The following is a 24,729-nucleotide window of genomic DNA, read 5'->3' as shown; positions in this document are numbered from 1 at the left end:
ATATGGTACATATAGACATTGTTGACTGTGAATGTGACCAAACAGGTGAACTGGTTTTCTGCGCACACACACACACACAAACGAATACACATTTCCACTAAAAATATTATAATCTTTGAATAGCCCTGGTTCTCCCAATAATATCGTCAGATATTGATGAGCAGTTATGCTCGATTTATTCTCAGAAACACAGAAAAGTCATTTGTAAGTCACAGGTCAAAGACAACGTTATAGAAATTAGTAGTTTCTCTTTTTAAACCTTAAAGTGATAGTTCACCCCAAAATGAAAATTCTGTCATCATTTACTCTTGTCATTTCAAACTTGTATGAGTTTCTTTCTTCCACAGGACACAAAAGAATACATTTTGAAAAATGTTGTTGACCGAACAGCGATGGCAGCCATTCACTTGCATCGGTTTTGTGTCCATAAAGTCAATGGCTGCCACCGCTGTTCGGTTATCCACATTCTTCAAAATATCTTATTTTGTGTTCTGCAGAAGAAAGAAAGCCATACAAGTTTGAAATGACAAGAGGGCTGAGTAAATGATGACAGAATTTTCTTTTTTTGGGTGAACTATACCTTTAAGAGTTGAATGCAGAGTGCTCATGTAAGCAACAGTTTTCTCTCAAGTGATACGGATGATCTGATCGCAACTCTCTTCCCCTGGTGCGGTCTGGTCCCTTTGACTTCGGCGCATGCGCAGTGAAGCGGCACTGTCCGACTTAAAAACAGCTGGGCTCTTACGTGCGTTCACAGAGAAACGTGGGACCGCAACGCAAAGGGGATACGGCAAGGATTTAGATAAGGATTATCGCTGTTATAGCGGTTTCACGGCTATGCAAAATAAGAAAACGCAAGAGGATTAGTGACACACATGAAGTGGAGCAAAACACCGAAACAGAGTGAGAAAGCGAGATGCGGCTCGCCTCGGATGAAAGAGATGCTTGTTGCGACTGCTCATGCTCGTGAAGAATGTGTTAAAACACAAGATATCTGAAGCTTCGCGATACACGCGCATCGTTGGTTTAACAGGCTGTAATATTCCGTATTCGTCATTGCCGGGGGTTTAAGAAGGTAAGATAAATATTTTCTAATAGGCTAGCATTTTTTTTTCAAATGTTGTTTTAGTGTTTACTGAAAGAATTAACATGTTTTATAGCCTTAGATTTATTGGAAAGTTTGTATGCGTTATAGAAAACGTCATTCTTATGCACTGACAATGCCTAATATATATCGTGGGGAGTTTTGTTCAAATTAACGCAAGTATTTATAACGCGCAAGTTATTTATTTACTTTCTTTTTTGCAATGTTCAATTTTCTTGGCGCTGAAAAATGTTTAATTACATTACAATGTTATAGAATAGGACTATATATAAGTAGAAAAATGAACAATAGAAGCATGAACAGGAAAACATGTTTCAAATTTGATAGAATAACTACGAGATACTAAAGTGAATAACGTAAAGAAGAAAAGCACATTTTTATATTTAAATCAGATCTTTAAATAAACTTAAAGCATCAAAACCAAGCTAGTTTTTATCATTATTGTGTACAAACAAGAAATGAAATGACATATTTGAAGACAAGATTTTGACCATTTTTCATGCATGTTACTTAAATCAACATCAATCAAAGACATGGCTGTACTTTAAAGCAATAGGCTATACAATAATGTTCCTTACACTTGGAGTGGTAGATCCGAGCTGCTGTGTTGTAATACCTGTACATGGTCCCACCTGGAGTTATTTTTTAAAATGGTGTAATTTTCATAAGAGTAAATAAGACGATCTAATCTTACCAAGTGCACTACAGAGGGCATAGATTTCATTAAGACTTCCTCTCACATCCTACATCATTATGGTTCTTTGTTTCTCATAGCCACGGAAGTCAAATATATCCCAACTGACTCTTAATGATTGAGACTTGAGCATTCATGCCTCACATGGTTAATCTAGATCATTTTGTCACGGTTGACCTTTCAGCAGCATACATTTGCAGCCTATGTGGAAACCCACCTCACCTCCAGAGGCATGTATGGTAGTTGAATGAATGCATAATCCTTCATGATTGCATCGCATGAGGGGGTCTTTGTGTCACAGAACTCATTTTGAGCTATTTTTTCTCCCTGCTCTGCAAAAAAATAAGCTTTCTCTTAAAGGTGTACTTTTATCCAATGTTCATGCCTCCAGGCCGAATTTTTCTGGATATGTTTTTAAAATGCCGGCAAACCTTTAGTTTTAACAGAACAACCTCAAAGGTTTTCAGCATGTGATTAAATCTCTGGCAACAAGGTCAAGTCTCTGAACAGTAATTACAGCGAGACATATTTTAAGTTGAGGCTCAGCTAGCTAAAGCAGTGAGGGAACGTGATTTCTTCAGAATGATCTCACGGGAATTCGTAACTTTTTTTTAATGAGGTGGCGAATTCGTATCAGTTTGTACAATGTGAATCATACAAAAATGCGTGATTGTTTGAAAAACACTATACTGAAGCCCCTAAACCTAATGTCACTGGCAAAAGAACGCAAATCGTACTAAAATGTACGAATTCGTACAAATTAGCCACCTCGTAAAATAGTACATATTACTCTGAAATTAAGTTGGATTTTTTTCAGGCTTGAATCAGGTCCTAATGGATGTAAATGTGTTTTTGTCAGGATTATGATTAGCGCAGGCTGGCTTTTTTCCTTCCTTTAAATTTCCATGGTTTGACCAATCACAGGAGACTACAACAAGAGTCCCGCTAAAGCCTATTGTGAATAATGAATGTGTAGAGGGTGGTTGATTGTGGAAATTCTCTATGGAATTTACTGCACAGTTTGCCAGGGTCTTATATCCCCCGTGTTTCCCATGGTTCCACAAAAACGGCCACAGCATTCTGAATAGACTAGACTAGGGTTTTTTTTGCCAGAATAATATTTTTTCTTATTTTTATTTCTGCATGCTTTGGACAACAATTCAGGCATCAACTAAACAGAGAAATTTTATTTAGATTGTTACACTGAGTCTGCATAGATTCACAGAAAAATAAAGACATCATACTCTGGACTGCATTTCTTCGAACACAATGCCATTCACTAATGTTCAGCTAATGCAGCTGCATTCTTTGACAAAATGCAAGAAAACCGTGCTATAGTCTATAGTTTGTTCCACTGAGGCCTACATGTGTTGCGGTTTGCCAAGACTTGCTCAGATCCCTCCAAAGCGCCGCAGAACGATCACACTTCCTTGTCTGTGGTCTGTGGGTGTTAAAGTGCTCTGGTGTCGCTCAGTACCCCAGCTACACAGTTTCGTGCACATATCCGTTGTAGTTTAGTGGTCAATAAACAGTGTCCGGGGGCCAGCATTCGCCATCTTTTCAGCCAGCATTTATTGAGCGAATTTTAGTTATAGTGCCTTGTTTACAGCCAGGCTGTAAATCTGCAGATGTAAATGTGCCTCAAGCAACACAAAGCATAAATAATCAAAGACAGGCTATTCCTAACAAAATTTTAATGCACCGCCTAATTTATCTTCTTTCCTCTCTTGCTGCTGTAAGTGTTCAGTAAATACTGGACATGACCCAGCCAAAGTAGACTTGATTCACAATACTCTAGCAGTGTCTCTCACCTGGCAACTACGTATACTCAACAATCTTTACTGTACGTTACAACCAAGAGCTCAATCGTACAAAATCACCCGAATTAAGAACAAATAAACATTTGCAATTTATACGGAGCTCTTTGACACTGCAGTGAAATCAATCCCTGCAGTGGGCGATCAATAGGTTGAGAAGGCTGTAAGTAAAGTGATTGGCAATCACCTGCGGCTCAGCTCACAGCTAGAGATCCTTCATTCAGAGGATTTGGATTAGGCATTAAGAATGATTCCTAAATAATTGAAGTGTTGCAAATCAGGTAGACATGTTTCTTGTAGGAATATTGGCAGACTTATAATTTGGTTTGACAAAAGCTACTGAATAAGATGTTGCCTGTCATTTTTCTCTATAAATTGACGTAAAACTTAAAACTATTTAAAGATTTTACATCTTGAATAAATATGTCACCTAAAAACCATGTAATCACGTACAATATGCGTATGAAACACAAAAGTTGATTTTTTGCTTTTTAAACAGCTTTTGCTATTCCGTGACAGTATACACAGTCAGTTCCAACAAAATAAATCAAAACAATCAAATAAATCATCTTTAAAGTAGGATGTAAGTAAGTAGGAGTAAAAAAATTCTCACATGACTTTCATGACACATTTGTTATGTTCGTTGTGCCCGTGTATCTGTCCTTGACCAAAGCTGTGTAACAATTCTTCAGAAATGTCATCTTTTGTGTTCCAAGAAAAATATTACAGCCCACGGCTTTGGAAAGACACAGGGGCAAGTCAATGACACAAGTTCCATTTTTTTACTATTCCTTTAATCTGTCACGACCTCACTTGGAAAGCCTCTATGCACTATTTTACATTTACTGACAGACTCCCAATCTGAAACAACTCCCTATATATTTTCGATTATCTGTCTGCAGCCTGTGATTCAGACTAAGATTATTACCTAGAACATAATATATGAAACATACCAGTATAAACATTTTTGAGACTCTATTAGCACTGACATAAATATCTGGAGTGGTTAAAGTAAAAATAAATATAGACTTCTTGACTGCTTGTGGTTGAAATTCGTTTCAGTCCGATTGTGACAGATAGCATCACCTAAACTGTTTTTTCATTATTTTCTTGGACTTGGCCTTGAAAAATATTAAAGGAGAACAGATTGGGTTCACTGCAGGCCAAGGGAACAGCAGGCGATCTGTAAAATGTCTGCTGTCCTACTGTGACAATCTTCAGAATCAAGATTATTAAATTCAAACCCTTAAATACCTTCTTTGCTTTTTTAACTGCTCACGAAGCAACAAGAAACATTGTGTTCGGAAGTATAAAAAGTAACAGAGGACCTGTTAACAGCCAGATGGTCAGAGATGGTGGCGAGATGCTTAGACGAGAGAAAAGAGAGCTTTCGAGCATCTGAGCTCCAGGGTCAGTCCTATCAGCCTCTGAGATGGAAGTGTGGTTGCCCTGGTGTAAGTGAGATAATAACATGCTGGGAAAGCAGATGAAGACAAATGAGTGCACCAGTCTGGAGTGGACCCACAGCACCCGCTTGCTACTGTCCACTGATAGCCATGAAAACTCAACGGGATGAGGAATTTTGCATTGTATGCCATATTAACGGCAAAATAAATAATACAACATGATAACATTTGATTTACAACATTTGATTTACAACCAAATGCCCTCTGAAATGCACCGTGAAGCTAAGACAAGCCTGAAGGGAAATGGCACCTGTCCAAATGGAAATAACGATGGCTCTGTTACTATTTATAAATGAATTTGTTTCTGTGTGAAATGTAAAATCATTTACAGACAGACACACAATTGAGTTAGAGAAGGATGTTCAAATAGGTGCTCCACACATTTCATTGCAAAAGCATTTATTATCAAACTTTGTAATGCATCCTGTAATACCTCACCTCATATTAGTTAAATGACAGTGAATATTATAATAATATTACAAAAAAAATTCAGCCTCATGTCAGGCATATTTTCTGGTTAATCAAAACTAGATTTTCAGCTAAATACATCTATAATTCTAGCCGGTAAAGGCAAAGATGTATGTTAGAGCTTAGTACCCTAACACAAAACCACATAATGGCCCGGTTTCATAGACAAGGCTTAGCCTAAGCTAGGACTATGCCTTAGTTAATTTAGGCTAAGTCGCTTTTATTAAAAGGCCTTATAAGAAACCATTACTGATGTGAATCTTGAGACAAAATATTACAAAATATTATATTACTCTATTTTAGTAGCTTGATGTGAATCTGGCTTTTAGAAAAGTGACTAGCTATTTGATTGCTGTTTATTTAAGAAGAACAGAAATAACGATTCATGACACCATGCATCGACTTTTGCATTAAATCATGCTGTATACTGGTCATCTGGTCAGTTTTAAAAGGTAGCACTGAATGAGACGTACCCTTTACTGCCTACGATAACCCGGCCCTTGCATCTAGTGCGCCAGGTGGAAATGATAAAAACAGCTGATTTAAAGAATTAAAAGAATCAATAAATGCAAAAAAATATTTGTCTCGTCAAGGTAACTGTTATGACTCAATTACTACCCAGAAACTGTTGTCACCAAACATTTATGTCCTTTTGTCTCAAGCCACTTGAATAAAAGTACGATTGGAATCCAGCTTCCTTTCCTTTAACCTTCACACAACGCACCCTATGAAGTGATTGGCTTGAGAGTGAAGCAGCAACACACCTGCGGGTTCTGATGTTCCTCGCAGTGCTTCTTTCCTGTTTATTAGATATTTTCTTTGCACTGCTGCCTGTCATTTTGTAAACACACACATCTTAATCCACATGCACCGTTACGCGGTGTTAAGTTAAACACCGCCAGGCATAACGATAACGCCGCGGGCCGCCATGCGCTAACACCAAACGCAAAAGGTGTATTCAACTTCGTGGTTCGTGAGGCGCTGCGCAGACAAATCGGCAAATTACATTAAAGTCCCAGTGAAATTAAAAATGACAATGCCTATTTTTTCATGAAATATTGCAGCGTTTATTGTAAATAGTTTATCAATGTGGGTCATTCTCTTTTTAAAATGTTGTGTGCCCTCATATTCTTTAGTTAAAATCTGAAAATGCACTTCCTTCCTCTAATGACTATCCATCTTAAATGACGTATGTTAGACGGCTTGGGTGGAGCATCCGTTAACTCCCCTTCAACTGTCAGTCTGCTGCCAGTTCCATTTCAAAATGCAATGGCTGTTTTTACACATCCAATCAAATCGCAGAGAAAGACGAAAGCCACGCCCACTATTTTTCTCATTAGAAATTCCATTTCACTCGGAAATGCGTCAAAATACAGAAGTAAAACGATCGCAACTTCCGGTTCACGGGGACTTTAAAGCGATATTTCTGAGGCAAAACAAAGAAAGAGCCTTTCTTCTTTTAGAATAATGCAGTCGGAGTTATAATACCACGTATTATTTTTCTTTCAAGCGGTAGAATGAAAGTCAATGGTGGGCAATTTTTTGAAGCTCCAAAAAGTGCATCCATCGATCAAAGAACGGCTCGACACGGCTCCATGGTCTTAACAAAGGTCTTCTGAAGCGAATCGACGCGTTGGTTTAAGAGAAATATCCATATTGAAAGCGCTATTAACGTATATGTCTAGCTTCCGTTATCCATCTGCTACGTGTGAACCAGAGGCTTGTTTTTCTGGCAATTAGGGCTGTCACGATTATGAAATTTGATTGACGATTAATTGTCTAATAAATCATTGCGATTATGGTGATTAATTGTCTATTTTAGGGCTTTGGCGATTATGACGATTAATTGTCTGTTTTTGAGCTTTGACATTTAATTCTCATTCATTTTTGATTCAGCGATTGAAATGACCATATTGCTCTGAATACAAGACTATGTTTTTTTCTTGGAAATACATCAGAAAAAATTGGGTCATCATATATTTAAGGTTTAGGCTTTTACCTGTCAATAAGACAACTGCCAAATACTTGTAAATGAAGTAAATTGATCAGGTGTGAATTGAAGCCACCATTAAAATACTATCAGTCATAGAAAAGCTTCTAGTCTGTTTTTTTCTCACTTACAAGACTACAGTAAAATTTTACTTGTGTGTTAATGAAATTTTGGTAGACTGGTTTTCACACTGAGATTTGCTTAAATAATATTAAATTGTTTTTTTTTAAGTGATTGTGTTGTGGTGGTACATTTTACAATTATTACCATGCTTTAGTAACAATATATACACTAAAATATGCAATATGCAGATGCACTACAGCTCCCCCTAGTGTCTTCTATAGAGATGTGCGATAATTGCGATGATCCGAAATCATCGCGATGAGGTCAAACAATCGCGATGAGACGATTACTTAATAATCGTGACAGCCCTACTGGCAATTGATGGTGACGAAAGCTCCCGCACAGAGGAGGCGGTATCCTATTGGAACAAAACGAAAAATGCTGCGTTCGTCACCGGAACTTACTACACGCCTTTGTCATTTGCCGTAAAACACTGGACCACATAAACAAACCTTCATCCATGAATTTCAGTATCATGTAACGTTAAGGATGTATTATTCAAAAACACTGTGGAACCATGATGCAGCCTGTTACGAATAGTTCTATTCTGACCGTATATTGATCGATGCTGTATATTTCCATGCTTGTTTTTAATATCAATCTATTTGTGACAGTTGTAACGTTAGTAGGTTTTCTTTTTGTACAACTTGCAGTGCCTTGTGATTATGCAGAAGCACATTTCTACAACTGATTACATTTTGTATGGTGAAAACTTAAGTGTATGTCAGGTAGAGTTTGTTCTTTTGATCTCTGCCAACTATGCATGCCGTTGCTTAGGTTTGTTAGAAGTTTCTTCGTGTACAGGCAGCGTGAGAGAGAGAAATCTAGCAGACGGCAGTCACTCACTGTTCATAACTCGAAGAATAATGAGCCCTCAGGCTGATTGACATTCTCAGCCCACTCATAGTTATGATTTCGCCTAGTGTTGGCAGGAATATCCGCCTCTGAATCTCAAGTCTTTATGCAAATCTGGGCCTTTTGCCAGCTCTAGGCCTAAAAGGAAGGGGTAAGGGGTACGCTGACAAAAAACAAGGTTCATTTAGCAGAGCTGGCTGTCTTTGTGCAGAGAGCTGCAAAGGGCCCAGTTATCTGTAATAAAATAACTTTGTCTTAAAATAAGATTTTCTACCTCAACATATAAAGCAGCGAATTTATAGTGAAACGAATGAGTGAAAATAGAAATACTACAACCAGCATGAAGAATATGGCTATTCAAGCATTTCTCTTTGTCTGGCCTCACACATTAAACCACATCCACAGTTATATTCATATAGTTTAGTGGTTATATTTAATGTCTAATCAGTGTGTGCCTCAGACTGTGTTTTCTTTTGTGGGCCCAGCAGACATATTTTAGATGAAAAAGAATGGTAGAATATGTGGGGCACATAGCGGGTTCTGTCGACATTGGCAAGAATGAATGGAACCGAGGGACAGCCCACCCCTGAGTTTAGTTAGACTTGTAACAAGGCTTGTTTTTCAAGTTTTTGCCACACAAAAGGATTCTCAGTAGAGCTGAAATAATGAGCTGTAAGTTTCAAGAATCTCTAAATCAGTGGAAAGGAAAAAGTGCTTCAGGTTGCACAAAGCATTTAATTCAGCTAAAGAAATACGTTATTTACACGAAACAGCGTTTGAGAATAAACCTGTTTCAGACTCTGAATCCAATGAACCAAACTTGGAGATTCTTCTGGACCTGATCTTTTTCTTTATGGCTTGTAATTAGTGTCTTATCTGGAAATACCTAAACATATCTTTAGAGGGGATTTTAAATTGTTCTTGAAGCTGTGAAAATGATTTTAATTCTTTTCCATTAAATAACTGGTTTATTATTCTGAGACCTTTGTCGACCCAGGTTCTAAAGCCACTGTCCAACATAGATGGAGGAAACTCAGGATTACCTACTATGGGCATGGCCCTAGAAATAGATTTTGGTCCTCCAAACATTTTTAAAGTGTGTTTTGTCCATTCATTATCAAGTTCAATTTTGGAACTCGGTTCTATATTTATAAAAGGTAGAATGGACAAAGTTGTCCCTTTGATTGCACTTTGTTCTATTTTAACCCAACCTGATTCACTATCACTTTAACATACAGTATGCAGAAAGACGTGACAGTTGTATCCTGTGGAGTCGGTTTTGAAAAGATGTCGGTTTGCTCATTCAAATTGAGAAACGAAAATGCAGACTTCTCTGTACCCCCGTAACATACTTCACATTTGTTGTTGTGTACTCGTAATGAAAGACTAGAAGCACAAACTGGAAGTGCTTCTTCAGTCAGCGAGGTCTCTTCTTGTCTTAATGGAGATATACTACCAGAATAACTGCCACACACACGCTCTGTATTTCTTTCTTGTCCCCAACGCGCCGCTCTATACCCGAGAATAAAAAAGTGAAAGATGTGCTCTGACTTGAGTCTAACTGCTTTCTATTTTCCCATCAGGTTCCCTGAAGTCTTTGTGCCATAAGAGCTCAGAGTACATCCTAGCACAAGTGCTTCTGTCATCAAGGGATGTAGCACCACAGTCGAGTTTTCGCTTAATCCTCTCACAGGTAAACAGCAGGACGTTTTGCCGGAGGAATTTCGTGCTCAAAGAGTTTTTAAACAGAATGTGAATAAGAAATCAGCAGCAGAGCTTTCCAGAGAATAAAGCTCCAGGAGTTGGTCCTCGCCGTTCTAACTCTTGTGGAACAACGACAGCATGATACCATAAAACCGAGGCTTTGCTTTTATTAACCGTCCTGCGAGGAAGGCAACATGGCAAAACCCTTCTACAGGCTTCAGCGCTTCCTACAACGGACTCAACTGCTCTTCTTGTTCCTCGGTGTAGCCTACATCATGGCAGGAAGCGTCCTCCTCCTCCAGAGACATGGCTTGGTGGTGTCACAACGTGGGACGAGCAGTTACTTTCCATCGCCGTCTTTGCCGTCTCCTCCCAGGTCCCTAGAAGCCCCTGCCCTTCGAACGGGTTATGGAATAATGGGCAACCGGCTTACCGTGAAGAGGATGGGCTACCAAGGTGGTCTTTCGACAGACAACGCTGGACCACATTGGCTGATCTCACGAAACCAGGAGATCCGGCACTTGAGGCGCCGCAGGTTCCACAGCCTAATGTCTGAACAGGACATGTCCAGAGTGGAAAAAGTAACCCCAAAGAGAAAACTCAGACACAAAGGTGAGGTATTAAATGAGCTTAGTGCTTTTCAGGATGACTAATTGGTTGTTTATGATAATCCGTTTTATTCTCTCAATTATTCTGATTAGAAGCTGTGCTGCGGAATCTCACCATCTGTTTGCAAAGATAAAGGTCACGTTATTTCTTATGAGAGTTTTACTCTTTACTCAGGCACGTATATCGGCTGCTTTCTGGATGATGCTAAGGACCGGGCCCTCAGAGGAATGGTGTTCTATGACTTCAGGAAGATGACAAGCACCTTGTGTCAGGACACCTGCACAGAAAGGTATACGATTAGGATCCAACAATCTTAAAGGGATAGTTCCCCCAAAAATGAAAATTCTGTCATGAATTACTCAACCTCAAGTTCTTTCAAACCTGTATAGAACACAAAGAAAGATATTTGGAAAAATGTTAGCAACTGATATTTCTAGGACAACATTGACCACCATAGTAGGAACATTTTAAATGGTAGTCAAAGGTGCCCTAGAGCTGTTTGCTTATCTAAATTCTTCAAAATGTCTCATTTTGAAAAAAGATCCTACTGTGGAAGTCAATGGTGCCATAGAAATCTCAGTTGCTAACATTCTTCCAAATATATTTCTTTGTGTTCAACCAAACAAAGACATTTATACAGGTTTGGAACAACTAGAGGGTGAGTAATTCATGAGAGAATTTTCATTTTTTTTCAACTATCCCTTTAAAGTCCCCCGTGGTGAAAATCAAAATGGTAATGTTTTTTTTAGTGCTCATTGTTAGTTTGTTGTTAATGCATTCAGTAATGTTAACAAATACAATCAAATTCTAAAGTGTTACCATTTACATCATTGAGCCACGGAGACATGTTCTGCTCATCTTAAATCAAGACATAATAAAACAGTGGTTAGGGAAAAGAAAATACATACAGCGAGCATCCCTGTGGCAGCTGGTGGAGCTCATGCTGAGAACCGGATCAGTTCAAATTAATGTAACGCAGCTCTGAACCTTTGCCATGCAGATCTGGTTTCTGGTGGAGAAAGGTCTATCTTCAGTGACGGAGTGCACACTTTCTGTAGTTCCAAGACCGGTAGATAATTGACCACTAGAGAACAAGCGTGAGACAGGTTGACCTCATGTAATTACACCCAGCGTTTCAGAGCTTATTTAATTACTCGGATGACATTTGCGATGTTCAGGGGTAATCGACATAGTCTATTAGCAAACGTGAACTCTGTAGATGATCTTATTAGTTCATGCTGACATCAAGACTTCCTAGCAAAGATGTGATGTAATTAACAGTGTTGACAGCTTCCTGATGGTTTTAAATTATATTACATTTATGTTTACATCACAACATCGCTCCCCGACATTATGTTCTGGAATTGAGGCTGGACATGCAAATTTTTGCAGTTTCCCTTTAGTTTGACTGGGAGAGCATGGCGCTTGCAACAACTCCAGTGTCATGGGTTTGATCGCCAGGAAACAAACATGATAAAATGACACACCTGCCAAATGCATGAACGTAATGGTTGCTCGGGCGGACGTGTGTCCGAGATCTCATATCTCATTACAGTTCATCGAGAGGCAGCGGGGAGAAAATCTCCTTGTCTGTTTCTGCAGGTGTACGTCTGCTCAGACCGAGCGAATAATTCCGACCGCAGATTAGCGGGCGGGAACGTCCCTGGCTGGGTTGCCATGGCGCTGCCAATGCCACGTTTCAAGCAGAGGATCATGGAAACAATTTGCAGAGGAGCTCAGGCTAATACCTGTTGAGCCCTACACCAACACGTCTGAATAGAATCGTGCTGTGCCTTTTTGCAACCTCCACAAAAGTCAAGAGGGCCAGAGGACAAAAGCTTTGAGATAGAGGAAGATCTTTTGCCAACTTGTTGTTGAAATTGTAGAATGATGAATCAGTGCCTAACATGCCCAAAGCGAAATGGTTTGTGGTTAACAGAAGGTCTTGGTATTTTGGAAATTAGATGCTTGTAACGCACCTGTCTTTTAAGGGATAGTTCACCCCAAAACGTGTTAGGGTTGGCATCGGACGATGGCTACAGTGAAACATCGCGATGGACAATGACATCGCCCTGCAGCTTTATAAAGTAAGGCATGCCTGGCACGAGCTGCGAGTCTGTTTATGCTTATACAAAGAAACCATTACATTAGGGATGCACCGATACCGATACCGATACCAAGCTCATGTACTCATACGCGTAATGACACACCGATACCAAAGACCAATACATCATGTGACATACATAGCCCTACGATTTCCGCAATGCGGAAAACGCAGACGGAATCGAGGAATCCAGGCATAAAACAGAATTTGCTGTATAACACGGAATGGCACAGAATCTGGCAAATGTATTATTTCCTAACAAGAAATTAGCACTGAACAGCTAACGTTAAACGTAACATCTTACGAAATATTCAGATACTGTTTAAATATGTATTCTGGTTTTTTTGCATGTCTGTGTGTGAAAGAGTGGCGCGGTTGTGTGAACTGATCGCGTGGAGCTTTCAGCGCCAGCGTTTCACTGCACGAGGACACGAACACTTTAACAAACACCATTTGCGGCGATCCGTCAAAATAAAAGTCCGGTTAACTTTAACAAGTTATAACACACTCAGATTTTACCACACCACCCCCCTTGAATTTGTTATAATTCGACCACAGAGTATATTGTTTACTTTAGTAAACTGAAGTAAATGTGCTAGTAAAATTGTGCTACTACTATCATTAAAAAATAAAGAAATAGTATTAAATTTAAGTAGACCTAAAAACAAAAGAAAAAAAGAAAATGTACCAGTAAGATACTGAATTATTAACATAATTGTACTTTATACAGGCGTCGGTACAGGTATCAGTATCAGCGAGTACAAAAAAAATATCGGTACTCGTACTCGGTGTTTAAAAATGTGTTAACTTTTCCTGGATGACATACGTTTTCCCTTGTCATGTATTCATAAGAATAAGTTTACACACAATAATTGATGTTGTTTATCTGCGGTGACTGTCTTTTTTATGGAGTTTAATTAGTTTTCTAATATTTTGTTTTACACAGCGGGTACCAGTTTGCCGGCCTTGAATATGGGTCCGAGTGTTACTGTGGCAACCGCATCACAAGTGCTCGGATGAAAGAGGAGGAGTGTAATTTGGACTGCAAAGGCGAGAAGGGCTCCATCTGTGGAGGCGTGTCTCGTCTGACTGTTTACAAGGTGGAGGAGGTTCTTCCCGGCCAGAGGAGATGTGAGTGCCTGAAATAAGTTTACCTCACCGCAGGGCAGAACTTCCCTTCCCACTTCCAAGCGTCAGATGTCAATTATCTGCTTGTCAGATGTCAATTACCATGAATGTCACATAGATACTGGGACATATGTCTGAAGTGAAAGCTTTAGCAGCACATTGGAAAGTATACAAAATCGCTCATACGGTTCAGGAAGGGGAGACAGTTCTTAGACTCGACACAGATTGACACACACATATGTCAGTCTTAAAAAGTAATATGCTTGTGTCTGGCACAGATAAGTCAGCTTTGCAGTAGTGCTTGGCTGTGTATCCGATATTCACAATATACAGTATACGAGATAATTTGCTGGTGATTTTAAATGAAGCAATATCACAGTGACCTTAATAGTCTTTTATGTGATGAGTACACTTCCAGAAGGCCGCATCTGTAGACTACTTTTGTGATTGTGTTCATTCTTTGGACTTGCAGGCATAAGAACATTAAGACATAAGAGATGCTTTAAGGGATGTTTTAACAGCGTATATGATTTAAACCACATTAGTATTTTGATGCTAAACTGATTTCCACAAACCAGTTTAATATGTTCTTTCCAATCATTCGAGACATTTCATAACTCAGATTCAATGATTGTTGTGTCATCATTAAAGGAACAGTTCACCCAAAAATGAAAATTCTGTCATCATTTACTCACCCTCAAGTTGTTCCAAAGCTGTATAAGATATACAGACATATAGAAAGATATTTGGAAGAATGCTTGTTACAAAACAGTTCTGTGCCATCATTGACTACCATAGTAGGAAAATTGCTTTATAAAGTTCTTTGTTCTGTTTAACACAAAAGAAGATATTTTGTAGGAAATGTAGGAATGTAGGAAAGCAAACAGTTCTGGGGCATTTTTAATGACCATTTTTATTTATCCTACTATGCTAGTCAATGGTGGCTTGGTTACAAGCATTCTTCCAAATATCTTTCTCTGTGTTCATCAAAACAAAGAAATTTATTTAGATTTGGAAAAACTTGAGGGTGAGTAAATTATGACAGAATTTTCATTTTTGGTTGAACTGAACTGTGCCTTTAAAGCATGCGCATTAAAATCTTGGCATGACATATAAAATGTTTTAGTAAAAAATTAGCAGGCAAACGTGTTATGAACATGATTATTTTTCAGATTCATTTATTAAAAACAGTTATTACAAAACAGAATGAACATCTTTCAAGAACTAAAAGTAGAAATTAGAAATTATGATCCCTTTGATTATGAACTAAAATGAGATTTCAAAGTCGTTTCAGAGCAAATACAAAAATACTGAGCAAATATCAAGATATTATTTATATTGCCTTGCTGTAGCCTGCAGTCAAATATCATTCCAAATGTGTCGATCTGAAATATAAGAACACGCACACACATGAATGCACACACCTGCTACTTCTGCAGGTGATTCACAGTCTGGCAGTGACGCTTTGATGTGGCCATATGTTTGAAACTAGTTCATTCATCAATCGCCTCCACATGCTGTTGGATCTCGAAGTTCTGATTCAATGTCCCGCTGCAGTTTTAGGCCAACTGGAGTCCGCCCAGCTCAACACTCACAAACAGCTATTAAACCTTGACCATATGTTTTGTGGCCCAAATTGGAAATGCTATTCATTCTACTAGATAATAATGTCTTGTTAGAAGGGATTTGTGTATTGTTCGGGCTGTGGGTTTTAGGATCTTAACGCAATGTAATTAGACGCCCTAAAGATATCTCTAAAGAATCATTCGTTATGCTTATAAACATACACTTGTAAGAATTGTAAATGTGTACATTTATGAGCCGTTTGGATGCACAGTACATCATTAAATAATATAATTTAATGTCGATTTTTTTATATATAAATGCATGCAGTATATAGTTGCGTTACAGACAGTTTTAATATAGATTTGTTTAATGTTTTTATGCAGCTGTGTCTCATTTACGGCCTTTTCACCATATCATGTGGTCCCAACAAAAGCAAACAGCGTTCTGCATGGCCTCTTCATTTATTTGGAGATGAAAACAAAAGCCCTGGGGTTTCACAGAGTGCTGGTTTACTCTACAGAGGTGATGAAGGGCTTCATTGTGTGTCACGGACGCACACGTGAGCTAATGCAGCTGCAGCTGCTTTAATCACAGTGTCTATCTGATATGTTGATGAATCTGAGGTGAAGATGGTTTTTTTACTGTAGGTTGTGTATTTGCATCAGTTATATTAAGGTATACTGCAGGCCGTGTAATAGCTTGTGACATTTACACAGTTATATACCAACAAACATTTATTATGATTACAATTATGCAGACGTATATTGTGTGGGTTGCATGTACAGCGCTATAATGTTGAAAAATCAAATCAGTCAAAAAAATAGCATGAATTGTCGGGAAATTCAACTTGCTGAACTAAACGTGCAGCTGTGTTTAAAAGGGGTTTGGAAAAATGAAGCAACTACAGTAAATAAAAAAAATGACGATTTTATTCATACCTTTCCTATTCCTGCGGCTGCTTTACTTTTCGCTCATTATCCATATATGGCCCCAGAACTGAAGTTTCTTTGAAGGTCTGTAAGGTTTTTCACATCTTGTACCTATACTGATTCACTCCAGCATTTCCAACCTTAGAGCGATGAATTAAGCCCTGGCACGGAATCTGGTGTGTGTCTCTAACGTTCTTAAATTTCTCTGTGTGCCTATAGACAGAAACGTGCGCTATCGGGGGTGCTTCAGAAAACCTGATGAGGCGGGAGAGGCTTCTCTGGTCCATGTGGTTCAACTCAACCTCACCTCCCAGTGGTGCATTGAAACCTGCATGGATCAGGTCTGTCATGACTTTTGACCGTATCAGTGCCAGATAGATGTGGATTGGACATGGTTTTTTAGTTTGCTTTAGTTATTGCTCTGCTAGGTGGACATGCCATAATCGATAATTGAGGTTACGCAAAAACTTCAATTTGAAAAATTGACTCTGTAAACAATCTTCCTTGCTGCTCCAGTGCTTTGGTTGTGGATTTTGAGGCCTGATCGTTTGATCGTGCCGTTTTGCAACCTGTTTTTTTCTCGTCCTTAGCTGAGAAATGAATTGTGTTTTGCCTAAAACACTTTCGAGTAACGGGAAATCAAAATTGCTGTGATTTGAAGTGTGGAGGGAAATGGGAGATTAGTTTAGTGTGTTTAAAGACAAAACTTGCCGAAAAACAACATATGATTTTCTAAATTATTTTTATTCGTGTCTGCCACAATAATGTAACCTTTGAAAATATCAACATATAGGGCTTAACAAATATATTAGACCACCTTGTCATAATAAAGAGAAAACACAAATAGTTTAGGAATCTGTCAAAAACTTTTGTATTGTCATTTATTATAGGCAAACAACAAACTGAAAGAACTAAATGAAGAGTTTTTCTTGTTGCAAAAAAAGATAGCCTAACTAATGTTTTCATGTTATCATGTTTTTATTGTGTTATATTGTGTTACTTAGCTGTTTTTTTAGTTATTATTACTTAATCAAAACAACCCAACTGCAGTTTGATTGATATTATTTGGAATGCACCAGGGGTGCCTCGCACGTCCTGAAAAGTGAAGCTACAGGCTCTTTGATCGCCCCCTGGTGGCTGACTGCAGTACAGGTCATAAACCCCGCCCTCTCCATGTAAACAAATGAGACAGGAGCCAAACTGTCCAATTACACTTCAAATATTTTTTCCTAAGATGTTTTCTGTTATTTTAGTCAGTTTTTATCACGTTGATTTATGTCCAAGTATGTATGTCTTCGTTTACGATTAAGTCATAAGGGAATATGGGCAGGACCTTGATACCGCGCTCACTACTTCACAGACTCTTGCGCCACTGACGATTCCTTCTGCGCTTGCCCAGGCTCCAAACTGACATTTTTGCGAACCATGTCATGGATGTTTTACGATCAATTCATTATTACAATGGAAGGAAGCGGCGTCACGCTGTCCATCTTTTATACAGTCTAAATGCACAATTTAAAAAAACATGATTTTTGGAAATTAAAAAACTGAGTTATCTTTTTTTGCAAATAAACTCTTCAAATAATCTTTATTCACATTTTATACCCAAATTGAGACTAAAGAACTGTGACTAAAAAGCAAATACATACTGCTGGATTAACCATTACAGAAACATAAAAATGATTTTTTTAATCACCAATACTGTAAGTGGCACAAGCCTTACATTGGATGGTGGTGTAATAAATTTGTTAAGCACTGTATGTGTTTAAACTCCAGTATATGGACAAAAGCGGTCAATTTTCTTCGATTCTCCCTCATCAGGAGTTTCCTCTGGCTATGGTCAGTAAGCCAGACTGTTACTGCGGCTACACCACCCCTCGCTTCACCCTCCACGAGCCGGTGAGAGAGGAGCTCTGTGCCTCTGATAACAGCAGTACATCCACCCAGAGTTCCCATCAGCTCTTTCTCCAGGTCTATCAGACACCCGTTCAAGGTAAAGACATCAACTGTGCAGAAAACCGTCTCACTGGTCTTAATTATTGCCTCAGTGCTCACATTTCCCCACTCAGACAGCTCCTTCTTCTCATGTACAGCTTAGCCTTGAGGCGTAAATCGTTTATATGCCATTGTTTTAAACAGGCATTCTTTTGTTGTAGCGTTTTATAAATCTTATACCTTTGTCTTCATGAACAAATGTATGAAAGATGCTTGACTTGTTTGGCAACAATGACCTTTTCAACAATACACAGACGCTGAAGGGCACAAGTCTGTAAATGTCTTTTGAAACTGATACAGGCTTGAAAAGTTATCACAAATATTCTGAACATGCTGTTGGTGGATTAAAGAATATCTTGAATGGGCTTCTGTCATTGTTGGTGATTTGGTATCCGATTTATTAGTCAAAATCCTTCTGATACACGATAACTTGTTAAACAATGTAATATATAATTTGCAATGGGATAATGCTTTAATTTTATAACGCTTTAAATCAATTAATATTTATTCTATGATTTCTTCTGATATTTCTTCTTAATCTTAAAGGCGCAGTTTTTGATTAACTGCGACTAGCGTTATATTATAGATTTGCCACGAATCGCTCAGTCCAAACACGACGGTGGCCACCACAGTACAAAAAGATGTCGTTCTCATGTTGACGCATGGAAGAGATCATGCGGGCATTAGAAAGACTGTAGAAAGAGCGATGTCTTATGTATTACATAAAATAAAAGGTCTGTGGGTTTTAAGTTTAAAAAGAAGGATAAAAGTCAGGCAGGAGCTAGGACGTGCATTAATATTTTAAAGACTTTACAGAAGAGATGCGTTAGGACCCACGCTACTAAGGCTTTTAGCAGCGATACTCATAGATATCCATTCAATTAAATTTCAATTCAATTTTATTTATATAGCGCTTTTCACAATGTGCATTGTTCCAAAGCAGCTTTACAGGAGCAAATAAGAAAAACACAGAAAGGTAAAACACAGCACAGTGCATGGTGTTTATAGACCAAGCAAGATCATTATAATAAATAATATCTAATAAATAAATGAATAAATAAATGCAGTCTCCCGGTGAGCAAGCCAACACTGCACTGCTCTGCTGTGGCGAGGAACCCAAACTCCAATGCTGAATAATGGAGAAAAAAAAACCTCGGGAGAAACCAGGCTCAGCCGGGAGGGCCAGATCTCCTCTGACGTGTCATAGCTGCACTCAGTGACCCCGACCAAAGCCACCGAGCAACGTCCACGAAGAACAGGGAGAGCCCACGAGCCGCGACCCAGGAAGCCCCACCCGCCGAAACCGTGCAGGTCCAACCCGGTCCCATTCCGTGATCAACAACAGACAACAGAGGGACAACCAGGGAAAAGTAGTAATGGCATAATTAACTTTATTCCTCCGTTGTCCGACATCGACCACAAAACAAGACCAACCAGACCAGACCCACACAGTCCCAACAAATGAAACGCCCCGAACCACAACCAACAAGCCCCCCCACTCCCTACAACACCCACCCTGCTACCTCCAAAGTCACTGAGTGCAGCCATAACTTCAAACTGCTGTCGTGTGATGTAAGTTTAGCATTAAATACCAAGTATTGTAAATTTAGCATTTATGTGACAGGTAGTCCGTCTTTGCTCTCGGTTGGGGATGGAATTGTCTGAGCTATCTATGGAGATACTTTCCAGCAGAGACGTTGGAGAGAAAGATCGTCTAAAAATCACCCCCGAGGAGGTTACTTTGATTCGGATCAGTATGTGAGTAACATACTAACATACCAAGATATGTTGTTGTTGTAATGTTAGCTGTGTGACAGAGCAGTTTTGAGCGTCATTGTTTATCTGGAACCGCTTTAATATTGTACTCGTCCAGATACTTGAGAGAGAGAGAGAGAGAGAGTGCGCTGGAGCTGAAACTGGAGAGCGAGCGAGAGCGCATATTAATTAATCAATTAATCCGCGGGTCACATGCGTTCCGAACTGGAGAGCACGATCCGTACGGATCATGGATCATCCTGCGATCCGTTTTACCACGATACCACAGCGGAGAGGAAGAGGAAACGCGCGTTGTAGAGTTGTTTGTCCGTTTAGGGTTGCTGTACAAAACATGGCGGCGAATTCAATGTATGTAGGGCCGCTCTGTATGTAGATATAAACAGCTTATTCTAAGGTATTACAAACATAATGGTTCATTACGTAAGATCTTTATACACCTCTGAAGAAATAGTTTTGTATATTATATTGCATTTCCGTCAATAGATCCTCCTAAAAACCCTGTATTGTTCCTTTAAAAATGGACAAAAATAATATACAACAGGTTACAAATTCTACAGACTTTTGATGAAGTGAATAGCTATGTTTTACAGTTGCAGTACACAAAAACAAATCTGACATACATTTAGATATTTTAGACATAATATATTGTGCAACGCTACTAAACCCTACTGTGCACTACTTCATAAAGAATGAATTGGTACTCATACATTTTATGTATTAAAGGGTCAAATCATACATTATTATAATGCTTTAATGTGTTTTTGATATGCAGTGTCCCATTTTCTTAAGATTCTAGATGCACGGACAAGAAGTTTCTGCCGGAGAAGTCAAGCACGCTGGTGGCTTTATCCAGTTTTCCCGGGGCTGGGAATACCTGGGTCAGGCACCTGATCGAGCTCGCCACAGGCTACTATACAGGCAGTTACTACTTTGATGGCACCTTGTACAACAGAGGTAAAGTTACTGCCGTCTTGTCTGTGATCGTAAATCTTTTTAGAAGCTCGCTGATCTCTGCCACTCAGAAATATGTTAATGGATGAACGTGTTTATGATGGGACGTGTTTATCATCAAGGCTATCTGTTTGAGCTCTTCAGCTGTGACACACACCACACTATTCTCTGCCCTTCTGTATTTTTCAAATGACATGTAGGTGTTTATAAAAATGTTTAATGTGCCACCACAGTGTATGGTGGTATTTGTATTGCTAGGTAAAAAATCTATCCTGGATTTGGCTCAAGGTTGTGAGTTTGGGGCGGGGCTATCTGTTTACCGACCAATGGCGGATGCAGAAAGTGTTCGGGAAAACTGTTTAAAAACACAATATTTTTGTATTTGCATTTTGTGGTGCTTGCCCAGAATCGACACTCTCCAGCTTTCAGAGTTCTCGGGAAATGACTCTCATTTTTCATCCTTTCAAATCTGTAAACTTGCATGTCATTTATTTCTCTTGAGCTTTCACAATGGAGCTATTTGAGACTGCTCTGTGTGCGTTTAGTGGGCACGGCTGACCTTCTGTTCTCTTTCAAATGCCAAACTTTATTGAGCGTATTTTTCAATCATCAAGAACTCGACCTGCCTCAAAAGTCGCAGCGCCTTTTCAATCCATAGCAGAGCCCACGGGCGATCTCTGTCCCCGCGCCAGTCTCAGCACCATTTTTGATGCACGTGTTTGGATTTAGAGGCGACACGGAGCGACGCCGCATGCACTTGGCTGTATATTCTAATCCTTTTCTTCTTCCAACTGTGCAGGCTTCAAAGGTGAGAAAGATTACTGGAAGAGCGGACGTACCATCTGCGTGAAGACACACGAGAGCGGCCAGCGGGACGTGGAAATGTATGACTCAGCAATCGTGTTGATAAGAAACCCCTACCGCTCCCTCATGGCCGAGTTCAACCGCAAGTGTGCCGGGCATCTCGGTTACGCTTCTGATCAACACTGGAAGAGCAAAGGTATGATGAGCATATTTAAAGTTCAGTTCTGCTGCGTCAGTGACTCACGACTCACAAATACTCTGTATAAGCGCTGTTACAAACAGTTTTTTAAACAGAAATGCTTCAACAGAACTAACTAATGTAGTTTCAAAGACATACAAACCAAAACATTTCATAAGAAAGTTTTTTTGGTTTTGAATAATAAACAATACTTCTAAAGTAATGCGTGTAATACAAATTCTGTATGTAATTTTTCTCTTTCTAGAGTGGCCAGAATTCGTTGGTAGTTATGCGTCCTGGTGGGCGTCTCACGTTTTGGACTGGCTACATTATGGAAACAAACTTCTTGTGGTGCATTATGAGGACCTGCAGGAGTCATTGGTGCCCACGTTACGAACCATCACTTCATTTCTCAACATCAGCGTCAGTGACGAACGTCTACTTTGCGCTGAATGCAACAAGGACGGGCACTTTAAACGCTCGGGTGCGCGGCGACCCACTTTTGACCCCTTCACCCGGGATATGAAACGGTTGATTGATGGTTATATCACAGCTGTGGACCAGGCCCTCAGAGCCAGCAACTATACTGGATTACCACAAGAATACCTGCCAAGATGATTAAACTAGAACATAAACAATTTCACATTCAAGGCCTGACACTGATGTCTAGGAAAACATTTGGAGATATTTTACATCTTCAAATTGATTTCCTCCTAAATAATGCATCTGATGCTGTTCTTCAGTTTGTAAAGGTGCATAGGTTGGAAGTTTAATGATTATGAAAATTAGATCTAACAATGAAACGCTTTAACTTCAAGGCAGTAAGAAGTATTGCCTATAAACTAAAAAGACATTTATCCACAATAACAAAAAAATTATATTTGAACACAATAACACCATTACCATTTCACTACTGTAAACAGCGTCTAATATGTAGAAGCAGACTTTAACTCTATTATTGAATTCAAATCTAATCCGTTATTTCCAATGGTGATATAAACACCAAGATGTTGCAATTTAAAAACTTAGTGGATGACAAGGATGTCGGCACATATTGAGAATCGGTGTCGAATGTAATGATTTAAGAATCAATCACTGAAAAGCTATACCGTGGGACATGTCTCACCCAACGTGTAAGCTCCTAAAGGATGATAAACATTACACTCAGTATTAGAAAATGTCACAATGACTAAAACACATTTTATTTGCTAGTTTTCACCGAAGACCTATGAAGGGTAACGTAGTAAATGAACTTAGCATACATCAAAGTCAAACGGGTGGCAATCCCCCATCCTGCTTCCTTAAAACATGAAATAAAAGCTTTTAGTTGGACTAAACAAGACTTGCCTAGCGAAATGATGCTAGCCTGATGCTAATCCTGGCAGAGCTGATTAGCACGCCACCAGCCTGCTCCAGATGTGTCTGGATTAAGTGCTGGTATAATACCCAGTCACGCACTGCCAAACTGGGATGAGCTGTAAATTCAGACAATGTCGCTGTGGTGCTGGTGGCAGGGGCCCTACAGGGTTCTGCTTCTGCGGAGTGATTCAAGCAGACGCTAAAGATCTATCAGCTAACATCATATGATGTAAAGGTTACGAAATTCCACACGACTGTTGTTATTTAGAGCTCGAGCCACGGTCTAATACTATACCAGTCATGTTTACTTTCACGTTCTATTTTTTGCTTACTAAATAGCGTAAACTCACGTTCACACAAAGTTATCATTCTTGGTACAGTGTAATGGTAAAGGGCCAGTTCCCCCCAAAATAAAAAATGTCGTTATTTATTTACCGTCATGTCATTTTGTCATCTGTATGACTTTTTTTGTGGAACACAAAAGATGATGATATGAGAAATGTCTTTGTGGTTTTGTGTCCATACAATGCATTAATGGGGATCAGTTTGTTTGCTTACCAACCTTTTTCAAAATAACTTGATTTCTGCAGAAGAAAGAAAGTCATACAGGTTTTAAATGACATGAGGGATGAAAATGTTAGGGTGAACGATCCCTTTAATACATTTATTACATTTGTTTAAATCCAAAAGATCCCAAAAAGATGTTATATATACATATAAATTTGTGTATGTATATACAGCCGCAAAAAAAAATTAAGAGACCATTTCAAAGACCATTTTCAGTTTTTCTGAATTAACTATTCATAGGTATGCGTTTAGGTAAAATGATTATTTTTGTTTTATTCCGTGAACTACTGTAACCGGCACTGTTCCGTAGTATCCTGTGACCACTACGAACGATTTTTCTCCCTAATATCAAATAAAAATATAGTTTCTATATGCATTTAGAATTGGAGAAACAGGTCAAAATAACAGAAAAGATGCTCTGTATTTTTTAAGACCTCAAAGAAAATAAGTTCATACTGACATACTGACTATTTTTTATAAATGTAAATATATTTTTCTGGCTTTTTGCCTTTATTTAGACAGTACACTGAAGAAATGACAG

General features: G+C 38.9%; 2 protein-coding genes across 3 annotated transcripts in view; one reads left to right on the top strand and one right to left on the bottom strand.

The window, feature by feature from the left end:
• The first annotated feature begins 722 nt into the window (after nt 1-722).
• On the top strand, nt 723-24,027 carry LOC130564528 (sialate:O-sulfotransferase 1). Its single transcript, XM_057350637.1, has 9 exons — nt 723-1,075; nt 10,102-10,834; nt 11,006-11,120; nt 13,882-14,066; nt 16,778-16,899; nt 18,380-18,551; nt 21,119-21,283; nt 22,080-22,280; nt 22,528-24,027. Exons 2-9 carry the CDS (start codon nt 10,417-10,419, stop codon nt 22,878-22,880), a joined length of 1,731 nt encoding a protein of 576 aa, XP_057206620.1. The 5' UTR covers nt 723-1,075; nt 10,102-10,416; the 3' UTR covers nt 22,881-24,027.
• The window catches only part of zgc:153372 (uncharacterized protein LOC767695 homolog), an 85,532-nt gene continuing 71,932 nt past the window's right edge, over nt 11,130-24,729 (bottom strand). For both annotated transcript variants that reach the window (XR_008964274.1, XR_008964276.1), the window contains one exon: nt 11,130-11,915. The gene's annotated coding sequence lies outside the window, so the exon portion shown is untranslated. The remainder of the gene's footprint in view (nt 11,916-24,729) is intronic.

The sequence above is a fragment of the Triplophysa rosa genome, linkage group LG14 (assembly GCF_024868665.1).
Source record: "Triplophysa rosa linkage group LG14, Trosa_1v2, whole genome shotgun sequence".
Taxonomy (NCBI): Eukaryota; Metazoa; Chordata; class Actinopteri; order Cypriniformes; family Nemacheilidae; genus Triplophysa; species Triplophysa rosa.
The sequence above is the reverse complement of the archived record's forward strand: the minus strand, read 5'-3'. Positions and strand labels throughout refer to the sequence as shown.

What these genes read in the sequence shown, in the direction of transcription:
- LOC130564528 (XM_057350637.1), top strand. Translation starts at nt 10,417, where the DNA reads ATGGCAAAACCCTTCTACAGGCTTCAGCGCTTCCTACAACGGACTCAA. An exon ending in GAGAAAACTCAGACACAAAG is followed by an intron (nt 10,835 to 11,005) that starts GTGAGGTATTAA and finishes CTCTTTACTCAG; the next exon opens with GCACGTATATCGGCTGCTTT. An exon ending in CTATCAGACACCCGTTCAAG is followed by an intron (nt 18,552 to 21,118) that starts GTAAAGACATCA and finishes CATTTTCTTAAG; the next exon opens with ATTCTAGATGCACGGACAAG.